Here is a 15160-nt window from a genome sequence, read left to right as displayed (position 1 = left end):
CGGGCCACAATTAAAGTAGCCCAGTCCAAAAGCAATTTTCCCAGTTGAAATTGCAACTTTTTGTTAGTCAATCTTGTTACATGTTAATGGCAAATATTGCAAAACCCCAGATTATGTCCAATAACTGATGGAAAAATCTTGTCAGCAGCTGGATGAACGCTCAAGAGACCCAGGTGTCTGCAGAAGCGTTTTATTGATGCTCGATGCATTGAGGAGAGGAACAACACAAGAGAAGGCAAAATACCTAAACAAGGAAAAACTGACAACAATTTAAACATGAATCCAAATGTTTTATAATTTACAAATATTGCACTTTACAAGTAATCACTCCAACCAACAGAGTCACGGACGCAACAACAATGTGAATTTTGGCATTCATAACGTCTGGCTCTTGCTGCACATGTAATGCAAGAGTGTTTACTTAGGTACTGAAGTACCTAAGTAAACACTCTTGCATCTCTTGCATCTCTTGCAAGTATACTCTTGCAAGTATTTTCAAATGGTTGTACAGACTTAATGTAGATCATGATAAAATCAGCTGGATCTTGATAAACTACCTTGCAGACTTGCACTTCAGCTCTGTACCTTTTCCAACACTTTGCAGGCTGAATGTGAGTCTTGTGTCTAAATTCCATGACAAAGATTCAACAGATAAATTATTTTGGCTTCAAGTGTAAAGCTATTTTGCTTACCATTTACCTGATCAAGAATTTTCTTTAAAGAAATTATTCTATTATAAATGAAAGTTTCTTTTGCAGAGGACCTGCTAATGGATATGGATCAACTTGTCTAAAGTGCTGAACCAATGGTCTAAATGTTGTTATTATATGACTAAATGCTAACATCAATTAGTAGGATAATGGTTGTTATTGAAAACTGCTAAATGAATTGTTCTCTGTTGTACATAATGAAAGTTTTGCAATGAAAATGCTGCAGGTTGTTAGCTGGACATGCAAATGGTTGCGCTTTACATTAGAGCAGGTAAAATCAAATTAAATGCATTCATTACATTGTAGCTCTTTATGTTTTGATATAGGTTTTGATATATGTAAAGCTAGAAAAAGATGGAGAATACTGCCTCTTTACATTTGAATTAAACTAATATAGCTCTGCACACACAACAGCAGTGAGTCCAAGCTTGACATGTCTGCTGTGGCTAGTTGGAGCTTCAATGAATGATCAGTTGCTATTATTATTCTTTCAGATGGGACTGTGTCCAGTTTGCCTACGAGTTGGACCCCTTAGGAGACAGCCGTCTTCACTTTATTTCTTATCTTTATTTCTTATATTAGACTTCCTGACCTCAGTTTTGAGTATTGAAGACTGTGCAATACTTTGGAAATGGGGCCTCTTACTTTGAAAAAACTGTTGGAATATTCTTTTAGAAATACAGACTCTTAATAATGACTAAAATATAAAGTGCTCAAATATTGGAATACCTTGGATCTTACATTTTCCCTCAGTGCAATTTGTCATCGTTTGTCTATTCCCACGTGATCTTTCATTCAGGTTTTTTTTTGTATTTTCGTAGCCCAAGCTGTGATGATGCTGATGACACATCTAATAGATATGGAGCCCCAAAGTGTTCAATATTGGATAAATCATAATAAAATCATGAAATAAATAAATTTGGAATAATATTAACATGATCATTGTTATTATTGACAATAACAGGTTAAAATGGGGTTGTTAGCTTATTACTCAGCATCAAAGTAAAGAGACAGTGTCTATGTTATGAATACTTCAGCACACGGCCTTCTTTAGCGAACAGCATCGTCTGACAATTAGTCCAATCATTCTGGTTCAGAACCAGGCTAACATCTTGCACATGTAGTATACATATCATTATTACTTGATGTGGTAATTGCATTTTAATTCTCATTTTGAAAAAGAGAGGAGTCTGTTACATTTGCTGCCATTCTGCAGCTGTGAAGACCTGCCTGACCTGCAACAGCTCCTATACTATGAGTATGATGTGCAGCAGTACCACACTGTCGAGGAGAACGCAAAGACGTGTGTGATGAGGTGGAAGGAAAACGTTGTCTGCAAAAGTCTCTGGATTTCTTCTGCCGGGTCGATCAGATGCAGATCTGCAGCATTTGTGCCCAGGAAATCAGAGAGGACATGACATCATCTCGCAGAGGGTACAGCACAACAGGAGACAGGTGAAGATGCACAAATGTGCAAATAAGGCAACAGACCTTTTTTGATAGGAATGTTTTGCATAATGCATATTAATACTATTCTATTGTAGACGTCTGGTGATGAGGAGTACCGGATCCTAATCGAATTAAGAATTTTGTCTGATATGGCTGAACAAAGGTAAAATCTATCAAATGTGAGTTGTGCAGTATTGTACACTACTGATATTACATATGGATCCATCCTTTTCACTATTTATCCTTTATTCTCTAGCACCTAAAGACTTTGACTGAACTGCCAAACCAGTAATTACTTATGACTGTAGATTTACTGGAGATGGATTCGCTAAACAACTATTTACAAAACTGTTTCTAAAGGAATCTTTGGTTCTCAAAATGAGAAACACATACTAGCACAATAAAACAATAATTCTAAGAAATGAACTGAATTCAAGTTTGGATGTAACCACACTGATTGTTTGGGAAATTGCTGACTTCATTGGCAGTGGATCCAGAGATATAAGAGTTCGTACAATAAAGAAATGTGTTTCTTACCTTGACCATGTTTGGTCATTGGGTCTAAACTGACTGCTCAAGTGGCACGAAGCTGGTGTCTTATGTTTGCCAGTGGTGCCCCCTCCTGGTGAGATTGAGTTCCTGTCAGTGAATCCAATCTGTGGTCCTGAGCTGGGTTGCCCAAAAGGACTAAGAGCTTCCAGCTGAAGTGGAGCTCCTGCGAAAGTGGAAGGTTGCTTGGTCATCAAAGATTTTCATAAAATTGAAATAAACAACCTTCAGTTTGGACGACAGTATTTCTTCAGTGTGGCCACAGAGGATGAGTAGGGCAATTTAAGTAAATGGATCACTGCATCTGTTTTCACAGGTAATATGAGACATGCCAAGACATTTCATACTCCTTTCACTGCAGTGTGTTCACATCTTCTATTTCAAACGATTGCTGTCTTGCAGCAGTGCCGCCCCCTCGACACTTAACAAAAGGACATTCAGAGGCCACAGCTCTGTCCCCTAAATGGACCAAAGGAGACAACATGGAGGGAGTTCTACTGTACATCAATCTCTTATCACTGTCAGAAATCCAATGAAAGAATGGTTAGCAATGCACACCAAGGACTGCTACAAGATGTTTTCAGACATGGAGCCAGACACAGAGTACACTATATCTGTGTCTACGGCGCTGAACGGTCTGTGCAGTATGCCGGTCTCTTACTTTTTCATAACAGGCAAGCTAAATATTGAAGAAACATCGCTTTGAATATCAATGTACGGGTACTGTTCATCTTTATATAAAACATATAAAAATGTATTTTGTTAAGAGACTTGCAAGAAAGTATGTCGAAGTGAATACATTAGAGAGGCAGAGATATATAATATCAATTAGTACTGAGACAAGTTGAGACATGAGCCGTTTTCAGATATGACAAGACAGACACTTTTGTCAGCTCTTATCACCACAAACTCTCTTGACATATTCCTCAGTGTCTTCTACGTGTGTGGCTCCACTTTTTCACCCTGAGATATTTGCTTTATTTTCATTTTTTTCATTTTTTTTGTCAGCCATGTTAGTGGCTCTGAAAGGCAGTTATACATTAAGCTAAATGCTACATGCTAACATGCTGGTTGTTGTAAAACCACAGTAAAATAAGTAATATGCAGTAATCATGTAAATATCAAGATGAAGATGCACATTTCTCCTGAGAGGCACAGAAGAGTTTAGGAGAAATGTTCAAACACTTCTTTCTAACCTCCACATTGACGGCCATTCACTGTGTTCAGTAGGGAAGTCAGATTGTTGGTTTTCACAGAGTTGCAGAAACAAAAAACATTTGACAAACAATCCTGATTTATATTCTATCTTAATGTTTACCATGAACACCTTTTTAGATTAGTGTTTGCTTGCTAATACGAGCACTCAACACGATGCACAGCTGAGACTAATGTTGTTGACTTTGTAGGTAGACACTTGTGCATTGATCTATTTGCATTATTTCATCCTGAGGTGTAAAGAGACGTCTTTAGCACATATCATGAGGCAATGCTGTCCAGACGTTTCAGCCAAAACCTCAAATTTAGAATCATTAACATGGGAACCAATGTCTGTACAAAGTTGTTGTCGATGTTTTCTGAGTTGCCAGTGCATCTTGTACTTACAGTTATTTTAATCAACCAACAGAATAGCTATGATTTGAAATAAATAAAACCACAATACAAAGAAATGTCCACTCAGTTTTTCCACAGGTGCTCAGTGCAAAAGGATCAGAATAAAAAATCCTAAGCCAAGATAACACTCATGTTATTATTAGGGATCATCCCAGTATTGACAAAAGCTTCTCAGTTCCACAGAAAACATTATATTATACAGTGACAAATACTACAGTGTAAGTTTTGACAGGCTGATCAGTACTCCGTGCAGCATCCTGCCCATTAATTGGTCTCTTGTTGATTCACAGAGCCATGTCAAAAAGCCATAATAACAATGATGCTTTAGACAACAAACCTAAAAGTGCAATGTCACTTCCTGAGGCCTTTTTGCTGAGACTTACGATTTTTTAAAAGTTTTTGCACATATTATATTCAAATTCTTTTTTCACATCTTATAGTCACATTTATATATTTTAGTCATTTTCTTTTTTCATCTATTTTATTTAGCCTTTTTTCTGTGAAATGTGAAATGCCCTTGACATGCTGTGGTGATACAACAATTTCCCAAATTTGGATCAATAAAGTACATCTATCTATCTATCTATCTATCTATCTATCTATCTATCTATCTATCTATCTATCTATCTATCTATCTATCCCCCTGTACCTGATAACTGCATTGTTTCTCTGTTCAGACGGCTTTCTTCAGCAGGATAAAGTTCTGAAAATGGCGCTCTGCCAGTTTGCCGTCCATCTCTTGCTGCCCAAGAGAAATGACAATGATGCTGTGGAACCTTCAGACCTTCGAAGCATGCAATACGAAAGTTAAACTGTGAAGAAAGACATGTGCATGCTGATATCCCTCTGTACAATGCGGAAAGTGAGCAACCAGAACATTGAAATCTACCTCAGGTCTTTGAAAGCAAAACAAAAAGAGCTTAAAAAGAAGCAGCAAAGATTTGAGAGGACACCTGCAGTGTTGAGCTTCCCTCACGATGTTGTCACCTCAGAGATGCAGCGCAACTACTTCTTCAAATGGTTGGAAATCGAAGTAGACAATCTGCTGCGCCCCAGCTGTCATCTCTGCAGGATCGATACAAACAGCCACTGCAAAAATCTCCCCAAGAAACTGGAAGGTTGCAGAGATTGACAAGCAAATTTCAGTTTGTTCTTTAAGTCTGGAGCCCTTTTCTCTGGATCTATTCTGCTCAACACCATGTTTGGAGGCAGGTTTGCTGTCAGCAAAGGAAGATGCACCAGGGGGGCGTTCATCCAGCGGCTAAATGTCAACAAAGACATGAGGGAGGAATTGGGCTGTGACTGCATCATGATCATTGACACAGAGGGACTGAAAAAACAGATGGTTCAAGACACTCAGTGCCACGAACGTGACAAAGGAGTAGTAACACTCACTGTGGAGCTACTTCTTGAGGGTAGAAAACTTTTGGAAGGCTGTATGAGAAATGTGAGAAAAACTAATGGGAACAACTTTATAGTAGCTGCTTCATTAACAAAATGGAATCCAGTTAATGTGAAAAAAGAAATAAAGACAGGGTATCTAGACAATAAAAAGTAATTTATTAACACTGTTATTCACCTTTTATATTTACAGTGCATTTTAAAGATCTGACCTGTAGAACACTGTATAGATAAAGTATTAATGTACATGTGTTTGCATAAAGTAACGTGTACTTGGAGACAGCCTCTGTCAATGAATTCCCACCTGAATAAGAAAGCAGGAATATGGACATGGACCTGATGTGCACAAATGTGTAGCAGACACCAGAAATGATTCTGTTAGCATAATCTTTTGTTTTCATCGGTTCAATTATACCAAATATCAAAGTTGAACATAATGCCGAAAGTAATTGATATGTTCTGAGTGTATGTGGTTAGTGGATATACATGTATATAGATATATAATGTATTTTGCTGTATTAAAAGCAAAAATTTGATTGTCACTATCTATACTACAATGGTGTATCAAAGTCACAGTCAAACAGTTAGATTCAAGTTTGAATTAAAGACTTTAAACGTGGTATTATTCAAATTCTGATAATAAACCCACATCCTTACATCTTATTTCAGATTCAAGTGTCATAAATTGCATATTTATTTAAATTACAAAAATAAATAAATAGATAAATCTAACTATACACATTATTTGATATATTTGACTGGGTTTTTAAAGTTATATAATTTTCTATGTTATGAACACAACAAACTAAATTCCATCTGTCTCCAACAGTGGAGACAGAAATCTCAGACATGGCAACTAAAGCTCAAGCTAAGGATAGGGTAAGGGCCAACTAGCAGCAAGTTGGGGTAGGTGAGATTTTTTTTCAATATTGTGTGAACTGATGCACTAAGTTCCTTATGTAATGTCCTTTAAATACGATTTTACAAATAGACATAGTGTTGCTGCATGGTATTCTCAGTTGAAATACAGTATATTCAAATGTAAATGAACCCCACAGCTTTGGTTAAACCATCTCCTTGCTGACTCAACACTCTATAATCTCTCATTACATATTAAAATACATATCACTATAATACAACAGTTAACACATCGAAGGGATTCTCTTATATTTGACAGATGACGGAGGTAACTGATAAAAATACAGACATCAAGAAGTTTGTACATCAAGAATTACAAGAACATAAAGTGTGCAGTCTGGTCCATGTCGACTTCAGTGCAGCAGAGTGGAGTTGGGTGAAGAGTCAGCGAGACATCATACGCACAAACTCTGTGAAGAAAAACACATGTTGCTGTCTTCAGAGAAGGAAAAGAGAAGGATGATTTTACCTTTACCTGTATTTGTTCTTTTGAGAATTCCCTCTTCTTCCTTTGCCTTGCCTGAACATCCATTTAAAATCTCTGTTATCTACCACCTCTGTATAATGCAAGAAATTTGACCTCAAACCATATCTGGTACTTTGCAGACATTTTCCCCCATTCCTTTGCTTTTTTCCCTCTATATTTTTGTTCTTGTTGCTTTCTTGCCAAAAGTCTTGACAACTCACCTTCGAAGTCCACCTGTCCGTCCCCATTGAGGTCCACATCTCGCAGGATCTCGTCGATCTCTCGGTGGTTGAGCTGCTCCCCCATCAGCTTCTTCATGGCTTCTCTGAGCTCCGCAAGGCTGATCTGTCCATCGCCATCGGAGTCAAACTAAGAAAGTGAAGTGAAAAAAAAAAGAGGAATCCATTGAAGGTGAAAGTGGAGGATATCCAAGGAACTGTAATGCATAACACGGTTATATTGCAGACCTCTTTGAAGGCGTCCCTCAGCTCCTTGACTCCAATCATGTCTGCAGTCTCTGCCAGCATCTTTGGACCCATCAGTTCCACAAAGTCCTCAAAGTCCACTCTGCCACCACCTGCAGGGCAATAACATAAATACACTTGTCTTGTTAACAAGCAAGGAAAATAAAGACCACATCAATTAGTTCGGAACTAAAGTGATGCATGACACAATTTGTAACATACTGTGGGTGTCTATGGGGGTTATAGTGTGGGCGTTGATGCCACAGCTCTACGAACTCTGCATTATGGTAAAGTGCGAGCATTTAACATCATCAGCACCAAGTAAATACCACCAGGCTGTACTGCACAAACAAGGTTAACCTCCTAGTTACTGCCTGTTGAGAGCCACATTCTTGGATAAAACTTTATTTATTGTTTAGCAACAGTTAAAAAATGAGGATACCATATTCTTATGAGATCAATGATACCTGGTAACAAATGTAAATTGTAATGAAAGTTGTTAAAGTCATAGATTCACTAAATGTTTATTTAATCCATTTTTGGGGGATTCTGTTTATCCAATAAAAATGTATTTTACCAGTTGCTCTTTACTCAAGGTCCTTTATATATTAGTCGTTGATCAGTGAGTTATTTTCTTGTCCCTCTGACACTGCCAGCAAGGGGCCCATGTGTAACAGCGTACTTACAATCTCTACATAGCAATAAGTAAAATCAATAGTAGTGATCCTGTTAATAGCATTAATAATGCTAATAATGTAAATATAACAGCAGGTACAGGGACAAGCAGATATTTTGGGCCCTGTATCAACAACTCAATTACAACTTCCAAACAATCGATATCTCGGATTGCGCACGTGTGCATGTGTTCATGCAGGACTTACAGATCTGCTGGCTGAGTTCGATCAGTTCCATCTCTGTCGGCATGTATCCCATAGTCCTCATGCACTCCCCAAGGTCCTTACAGCTGATGAAGCCATCCTTGTCTTTGTCAAACTCCCTGAAGGCTTCACGCAGCTCTGTGGATGTGTGTGTGTGTGTGTGTGTGTGTGTGTGTGTGTGTGTGTGTGTGTGTGTGTGTGTGTGTGTGTGTTGTGTGTGTAAATAAGAGTGAATAAGTGAGAAAAAAAGGGCAGTATTGATGGTCTAAATGTAAACTGTACACATCTTATACAACTCACCCATACTGTAGACTTTTTATGTGAATATAAAAATTTCAGTAGAGGTTTTTGTAGAAACATGTGACATGCAGTCCAGGTGAAAATGGGTCTTATCTATGTGTTCAATTCAGTGCCTCTGAACTGGATCTGCGAATGTGAGTGGGGAGGGGGAATAGGGGTCTGCCACAATGAGCCCAAGCAATGCTCTGACATGTAGTCATCTGGAGCCATGTTCAGAGATGCAGAGGTGCAAAGAGAGGTGCACAGGAGGGGGATTCATTCAAATAGGACAACACAAAGCACGTTGTTGGTATTTTAGTAGAAAATGTGTCTTGGACTCTGCACTAACAAATGTCTCACTAACATGTCTGTTACTGATGCAGTGTCAATCTGTTTTTTTGTGATTTTATCAACAGCTCCTTATCTGTTACCTACTCAGCTACTACTAACTGTCGTGGATAAAAGAGCTGATTTTAATATCTCATTATGCTTTATTCGGTCTAGGTAGTTGAAAAACAGAAACTAGAGAGGGAAGGAAACAGCTGTGGGTGTGGATGATTGTGATTGAATGAAATTGACTTTAATGCTAAATTGTTGGAGCACTTTAAAGTACATTTGTTAATCTACTAATCGGGCAACGCCACATCTATAAAGCATTGGTAAACAATATACCTTCAATGAACCATATCAAATTATGAACCCTTTATTGTATAATTGATTACTTATTTTAGGGGGGAACCCTGGTTTCTTTTAGTTACTAATATTCTCTCCAAAATAACATGTCAGTGTTTGGTGTGTGTTTTTAATTTATTCTTTATTTTAAAGGTCCTACAAGGAACTGTGGTCAAAAGCATTAGTGTTTCCACTGTAACCTGTGGTAAAAACTGCATTTGCATTTGTTTCACCCACTCCTCCATTGGCATAGTGGTGAGTAGATAATGTGTGAATACAGATTTTTGGGTGAATAGGTCATAAAGAGGCAGCAATATTAAAATAAGATAGTTTCATAACCAGTTCAAAACTCATTGTAGGGGAGTTAAAATCACATATGACAGTGGCAATATATTCTGTTGTGTGCTCTGAATGTGAAAGTGTGAAAAAAATAATCCTTCACTTTGATCTTAGTAAATTCAAGTGCAGGAAGAAATAACTTGGCTCACACTGACATTCAGGGAGAGGATGAATAAAGATTTTTTTTCTGCCATATGCAGCTCAACAATTTGTCACAGTCAAAAACAAGGGTTGGGAGAAAAGCAGTTCATGAAGAAGGCAGGGGAGAGATGATGAAGTGAGGATTTGGATTAAGATTTGGATTTTTCTGTACCTTCCATTTCCTCCGGTCTCAGATCTCTGTCCTGCGATGGTACGGATAGAAGACACAACATACATGGAGAGAAATGGACATCCAGTCAGGCAGGTTACACACAAACAGTTTGATCTCACCCTGAATATTTCATATACTCAGCCACATTCACAAATCAGGCTGGAAACATTTTTAGAACATCAGCTTAAAGTGTTTCCTTCACTCCTTTTCCGTGAAGCATTTGTTGTTCCATGTTCATCTGCCCAAGCGGAGATTCTATTACAGGATTATATGGTTTTTGATCTGACTGACCCTAATATCATTTTAGACCTGCTACACAGTCTCGTGTCCAATCTCATTCTGGAGAAGCTTTAAGAGTCTGCTGAGCATACGATATGTGTTACACAAAATCTTGCAGATGCATGATGACAATACAAAGAGCCTCCTTTTAGCCTCTTTCTCCCCTTTTCAAACACAGAAATAAGGCACACGAATGCATGCATGCACGGAAAACAAAGCTGATGAAATGATTTATATGTTGGCAAACTGCTGAGAAACCAAAGAAAGCCACAACTGCTTAACATAAGTACATTCATTAAATCAAATTGTACAAAGGGAGTTAAAAGACAAAACACTTTCACCCACAACCCCTGTTTATGGTTGAAGTTGAATTGGCTTCGCAATGTGTTGGCATCAACAAAAGGTGATACCAGGATAAGTATGTTCACGGCATGTTCAGCAGGGCTGTGACATCAGCAGCAGAAATAATACAGGCCTGGATTAAAGGATGTGAGGGAGAGAACAGTGGCAGGGAGATTACAGCGGTAAATTGTATTATAAATCACTGAGGCTCATCACTATTTCATTTCCCTATCTACTGCCGACCTTTTTTCATCTGCATCTGCAACTACAAATACAGTCTGACCTGCGCTTGTTGAAACAACACCTGCACAGGCTGAACATGCAGCAAACACACATGGACCATTTTTTTGTGGATCTCACTTTTGCTACCATTTATAACTGTCAATCTCAATTGATCCTCCCTTCTTGTAAAGTAAAAACAATCCATGAATCCACAGTGTCTCTTGCTAGCTCCTTAAAGCAGGGTTTGGTAATCCTGGAAAACCCATTTCACCCCTTGGCCCTGCCCCTACCCCTACCCTTTGTTTTCCAGGGTTATCTTGCTCCTTGAAACGGAGTCACAAGGGGTAGTGGTTGAAATCTTCCCCTATGAATTGGGACAAGCTTCAAGAAGCTGTTACATCATCAGTGGTCGTCGCAAAAACCTGACACGTCATCAGTAGTCGATGCAAAACTACGGGATTACCATGCAGAAAAAGAACGCTAGCATGCTAACGCTAGCTTTACCAACCCAAAGACCTGTATAGCTTTGTGAGAATTAGGAATAATGGTTGGTTACCCTCTTAATACATGCCATAGTATAGTTGCATTAAGTTTCACAGGTGCTGCTTTTGTGTTGATACTTTGCACTTTTGATGCCAGTGCATCCAATTATGTAGCATTGAAAATGTGTGAGCTCATTGTTAAGTTTCTTGCCAAGAATTAGATGAGTTACGACTCCTACATCCGTACTCCTACAAGCAGGAGGTGGCTAATTTGCCAGCCTGAATCTGTCATAGATAATAATATCTGCCAAACAGTACCTGTAAATCTCACTATTTATCATATCTTGTTTGCTTAAAAGCCATACTTCCCCCTCCTCTTGTGGGCAAATGGAACATCCCACCTGAGACAATACCAAGTCACTCAATGTGTAGGGGCTTAAAGTTGGCTGGAATATCAAACCACACCATTACACACAGCTGTTTGCAGGATGCATAGCGATGAGATAATGTATCTGGATTCTCATTCTGATCTCATCCATCTTGTTTGTAAGAGACGTGGAGTTTGCGAGGAAAAGGCTCGGGATCGCTGGTCTGTACAGGTTAGCCTTTAGCCTAGCTTTTAGCCTAGCCTTTAGCCTAGCACGTCGCCTGGCTCGCTTCCCTCGCTTCCGTTTCCTCTCCCTCCACCTAAACGTTGGCTTTTCCAGCCTGACTGCCGTAAATCGTTGCTCTGACCACGCAGGTGATCCGTTCCGGCGACAGAGATTAAGAATAGTTTGTAGAAAAAAGCCAATTTGACCAGTACCTCTAAATTTCACTTATAATTATATCTCATTTGCTAAACCTCTGGAACAGGATTAGGGCCATATGAAAATTATATTTGGGAAAAAATATCCTTCGGACTTTTTCGACAGAATTCAGAAATTTTCAGCAAGGTAAGGCTAACCTGTAGACTCATATTTATCATACAGACATGAAACCTCTCTGAAGAAAACAAAAGCATAATTTCTCAAAGCAAGGGGTCATCCACGAAAATAGCACCAGGAAAAAAAACACTGACCAAGACAAAAAGACTGATTCAGTTTTTCTTTCATTAGAATTACATTTATTTTAAAAAGGTCAATTATAGATATGTCACAAATTGTTTGTGTCCATTCTCCTCTGGACTCAGCTCAAGGACTTCTTAACCCTCAGGAGCCTATAGCTCAGTAAAGGACCTGTGATCAGTGACTACACCACCATCTTAAGGGCTGTCTTCAATTAGCCCTGGGAGCAGCTCAGTCAGGAAATCACTCTGTTACCGCTCTCGGACATCTCTACCTTCTCTGCATGACGCATTAATGTGGGATAAGAGGCGCACGTGATATCTCAAGCACTGTTGGAAGGTTGGATTTATGATCTATATTATACAAACTGAGGTCAGTCCCTCAGTCATTAGAGAGAAATCTTATATATCTCCAATTATTTTCTTCATAGCTCAGGACTCATGTAGGACAAATCATATGAGCAGGTGATCCTTCTTTGTTTCTCTCTGTCTTTCTTCCTTCCTTCCTTCTTTTCAAAAATGATTATACAGCAATGATCTTGTACTGCCGTTGTGGATGGTGAATGTGGTGATGTGCTGGAATGAAAGGGGTGGAGGGTGGTCGGCGGAGGTGGATGAGGTGGTTGGTATTCCCAGAGGGAAACTCTGATTGGTGGAGATTGGAGGGGAAGAATGATGAAGTGATAGTGAGCCCTCACCTTCCTTAGGACAATCAGGGCATGATCAAAATGGACGAGTTAAAACAGATTTATGGGAAATTTGGGATATAATGACTCTGTGGGGTGTGTGTGTGTATGTGTGTGTGTCATACATACAAGCTGGCTCTGTGAGAAGCCCTGTCTAAGGAAGATACAAGCAGGCCCCACTATGTTGTGCAGCATGTTGCAGTTCTTAACCAGAGCGCACAGGGGATCATTAAACTCCCGCTCGCTGCCTCCTTCATCTTCGTCGTCTGTGTCCACCTCATCGGCACCACCCAGGTCCCCCAACATGGCGGCAGCCAATGGGGAGCTGCTTCTTTCTACGGGTGACACCCCCTTAGAGGAGGGGAACCAGATAAAGTTACTACTTAATCCACTGACTGTTATTACGTTTATAATTCAAACCTCAAGCTCTTACAGTTAAAGCAGTCAAATGTAAGTATAGAGTTATTTACTGTATAATCTATATAATAAACCAGATCCATTTGACAGGCTGTTGTGTCCATTTGATATATGACTAACTTTCAAATAAGATGTTAAGAGTTTATATGCTGACATCAACAGAACACAACTTCAATATCTTAATCAAATCAAACAAACTTGAACAATTTCCTCAGCTAAAATCAGCTGAATAATGTCTTACCTTCTTCCTTTTACTGTTCTTTTTAGACGCCTTGTTGATGTTTCCCATCACCCTGCCTTCTCTCTCTCAATGTCTCCCCCCCTCCCCTTGCTCCTTGTTTGTCCCCACACTTCTCTTCACGCTCAAAGCTCACATAAAAGTCCAAACTCCACTCTACATCCTTTGCATCTCATCGGCCTTTCACACCCAGTGAGGCAGAGGAAAGCCACTCCACTTGACACCACTACCACGAAAAGCGTCTCCTCTCGGTGCACGTGCTACAATCCAAGATCCTATTGGTCCAGTGACAGACAAGGTATGGGCATATGATGTTGCATCCAATCCTGAACTGCTATAGGTCACCGGAGGCTGTCATGATGAGCTTTGAGATGTGTAGTGGGATATTAGGGAAAACAGCGGCAGGGTGCATGGGATTGGCGGGGCGGGTGGGGTGGTTCATATCTGCACTGAAACAACCTGCTGCTGCCAAAATCTGATTGCATGACTCAACCATTTTTTCTCTCCCTTTTTCTCTCCCTCTCTCTCTCGCTTATGCAAAACACATACTACACACTTGCACACACACACACACACACACTTGCACACACACACACACACACACACACACACACACACACACACACACACACACACACACACGTGTCTCCAGTGGAAACAGTCCATTTGAAGTCATGCCGGAAAGTGACAACTGGCCAAAATGTCCTACCTTTGCCAAACTGTCCTCAATCTGTAAGTTCAAATAGTCAAGCTGGTCCTCACAAAGCTGGAAGCACAAGTGCATACACACACGCACACACGCACACACGCAGTTCTGCCAGGCTAGTCATTTGGAGACCTTAAGCACGATGTCAGAGAGGCGGAGAGGAGATGGTAGGTGGGATGGATTAGATTAAGTTGGTCCAAATTCAAGGGATCACTCGTGGTGAGAGGGGGGTAACATAAACAGAAAATATGTGTTTGTGTGCGTGACAGAGAGAGCGAGAGAGGAGTAGGCGATGGTAGATTTATGGATGGAGAGTTGGCTGCCTGTTTAATCCCTGGCATTTCAGATTAGAGAGAGTTATGTTGACAGGCCATGGGAGTGTGCGCTTGAAGCAGAAGTAGACAACGGACATTTCAATTAGATCACATTAAAGTGTATAAGAAAGGAACTGGTGACACTGGAAACAAGTTACAAAGAGAGAGGGTACTCAACTAAAAATACAGTAGATATAAAAAAATTTTTTAAAAGATGTATGTGTTTAATGCCAGCTACAGGACATGGTTTCAGAAATACTAACATCATAAATTCAAATCAGTTTCAAACAAACTTTTTTAGTATCCCTAGAAACCAAACTCTTGTACTCAGAGTATTTAAATGTATTTATTGCATTTATCAATCTGTTAATTTATATATT

General features: G+C 39.5%; 1 protein-coding gene and 1 pseudogene across 1 annotated transcript; one reads left to right on the top strand and one right to left on the bottom strand.

Moving 5' to 3' along the window:
• LOC118117163 overlaps positions 1-6614 on the top strand; it is a 56513-nt pseudogene extending 49899 nt beyond the window's left edge.
• Positions 5861-14311, bottom strand: LOC118115283 (calcium-binding protein 2). The gene is made up of 7 exons (XM_035166360.2): positions 13764-14311; positions 13235-13456; positions 10050-10080; positions 8450-8584; positions 7572-7681; positions 7326-7473; positions 5861-7048 (listed from the first exon to the last, which is right to left on the bottom strand). Exons 1-7 carry the CDS (start codon positions 13809-13811, stop codon positions 7023-7025), a joined length of 720 nt encoding a protein of 239 aa, XP_035022251.1. The 5' UTR covers positions 13812-14311; the 3' UTR covers positions 5861-7022.
• Positions 14312-15160: the final 849 nt, after the last annotated feature.

The sequence above is a fragment of the Hippoglossus stenolepis genome, chromosome 2, assembly GCF_022539355.2.
Source record: "Hippoglossus stenolepis isolate QCI-W04-F060 chromosome 2, HSTE1.2, whole genome shotgun sequence".
Lineage (NCBI taxonomy): Eukaryota > Metazoa > Chordata > Actinopteri > Pleuronectiformes > Pleuronectidae > Hippoglossus > Hippoglossus stenolepis.
The sequence above is the reverse complement of the archived record's forward strand: the minus strand, read 5'-3'. Positions and strand labels throughout refer to the sequence as shown.

What these genes read in the sequence shown, in the direction of transcription:
- LOC118115283 (XM_035166360.2), bottom strand. Translation starts at nt 13,811, where the DNA reads ATGGGAAACATCAACAAGGCGTCTAAAAAGAACAGTAAAAGGAAGAAG. An exon ending in GAGACCGGAGGAAATGGAAG is followed by an intron (nt 8,585 to 10,049) that starts GTACAGAAAAAT and finishes ACACATCCACAG; the next exon opens with AGCTGCGTGAAGCCTTCAGG. An exon ending in CGAACTCAGCCAGCAGATCT is followed by an intron (nt 7,682 to 8,449) that starts GTAAGTCCTGCA and finishes ATTGCCCTGCAG; the next exon opens with GTGGTGGCAGAGTGGACTTT.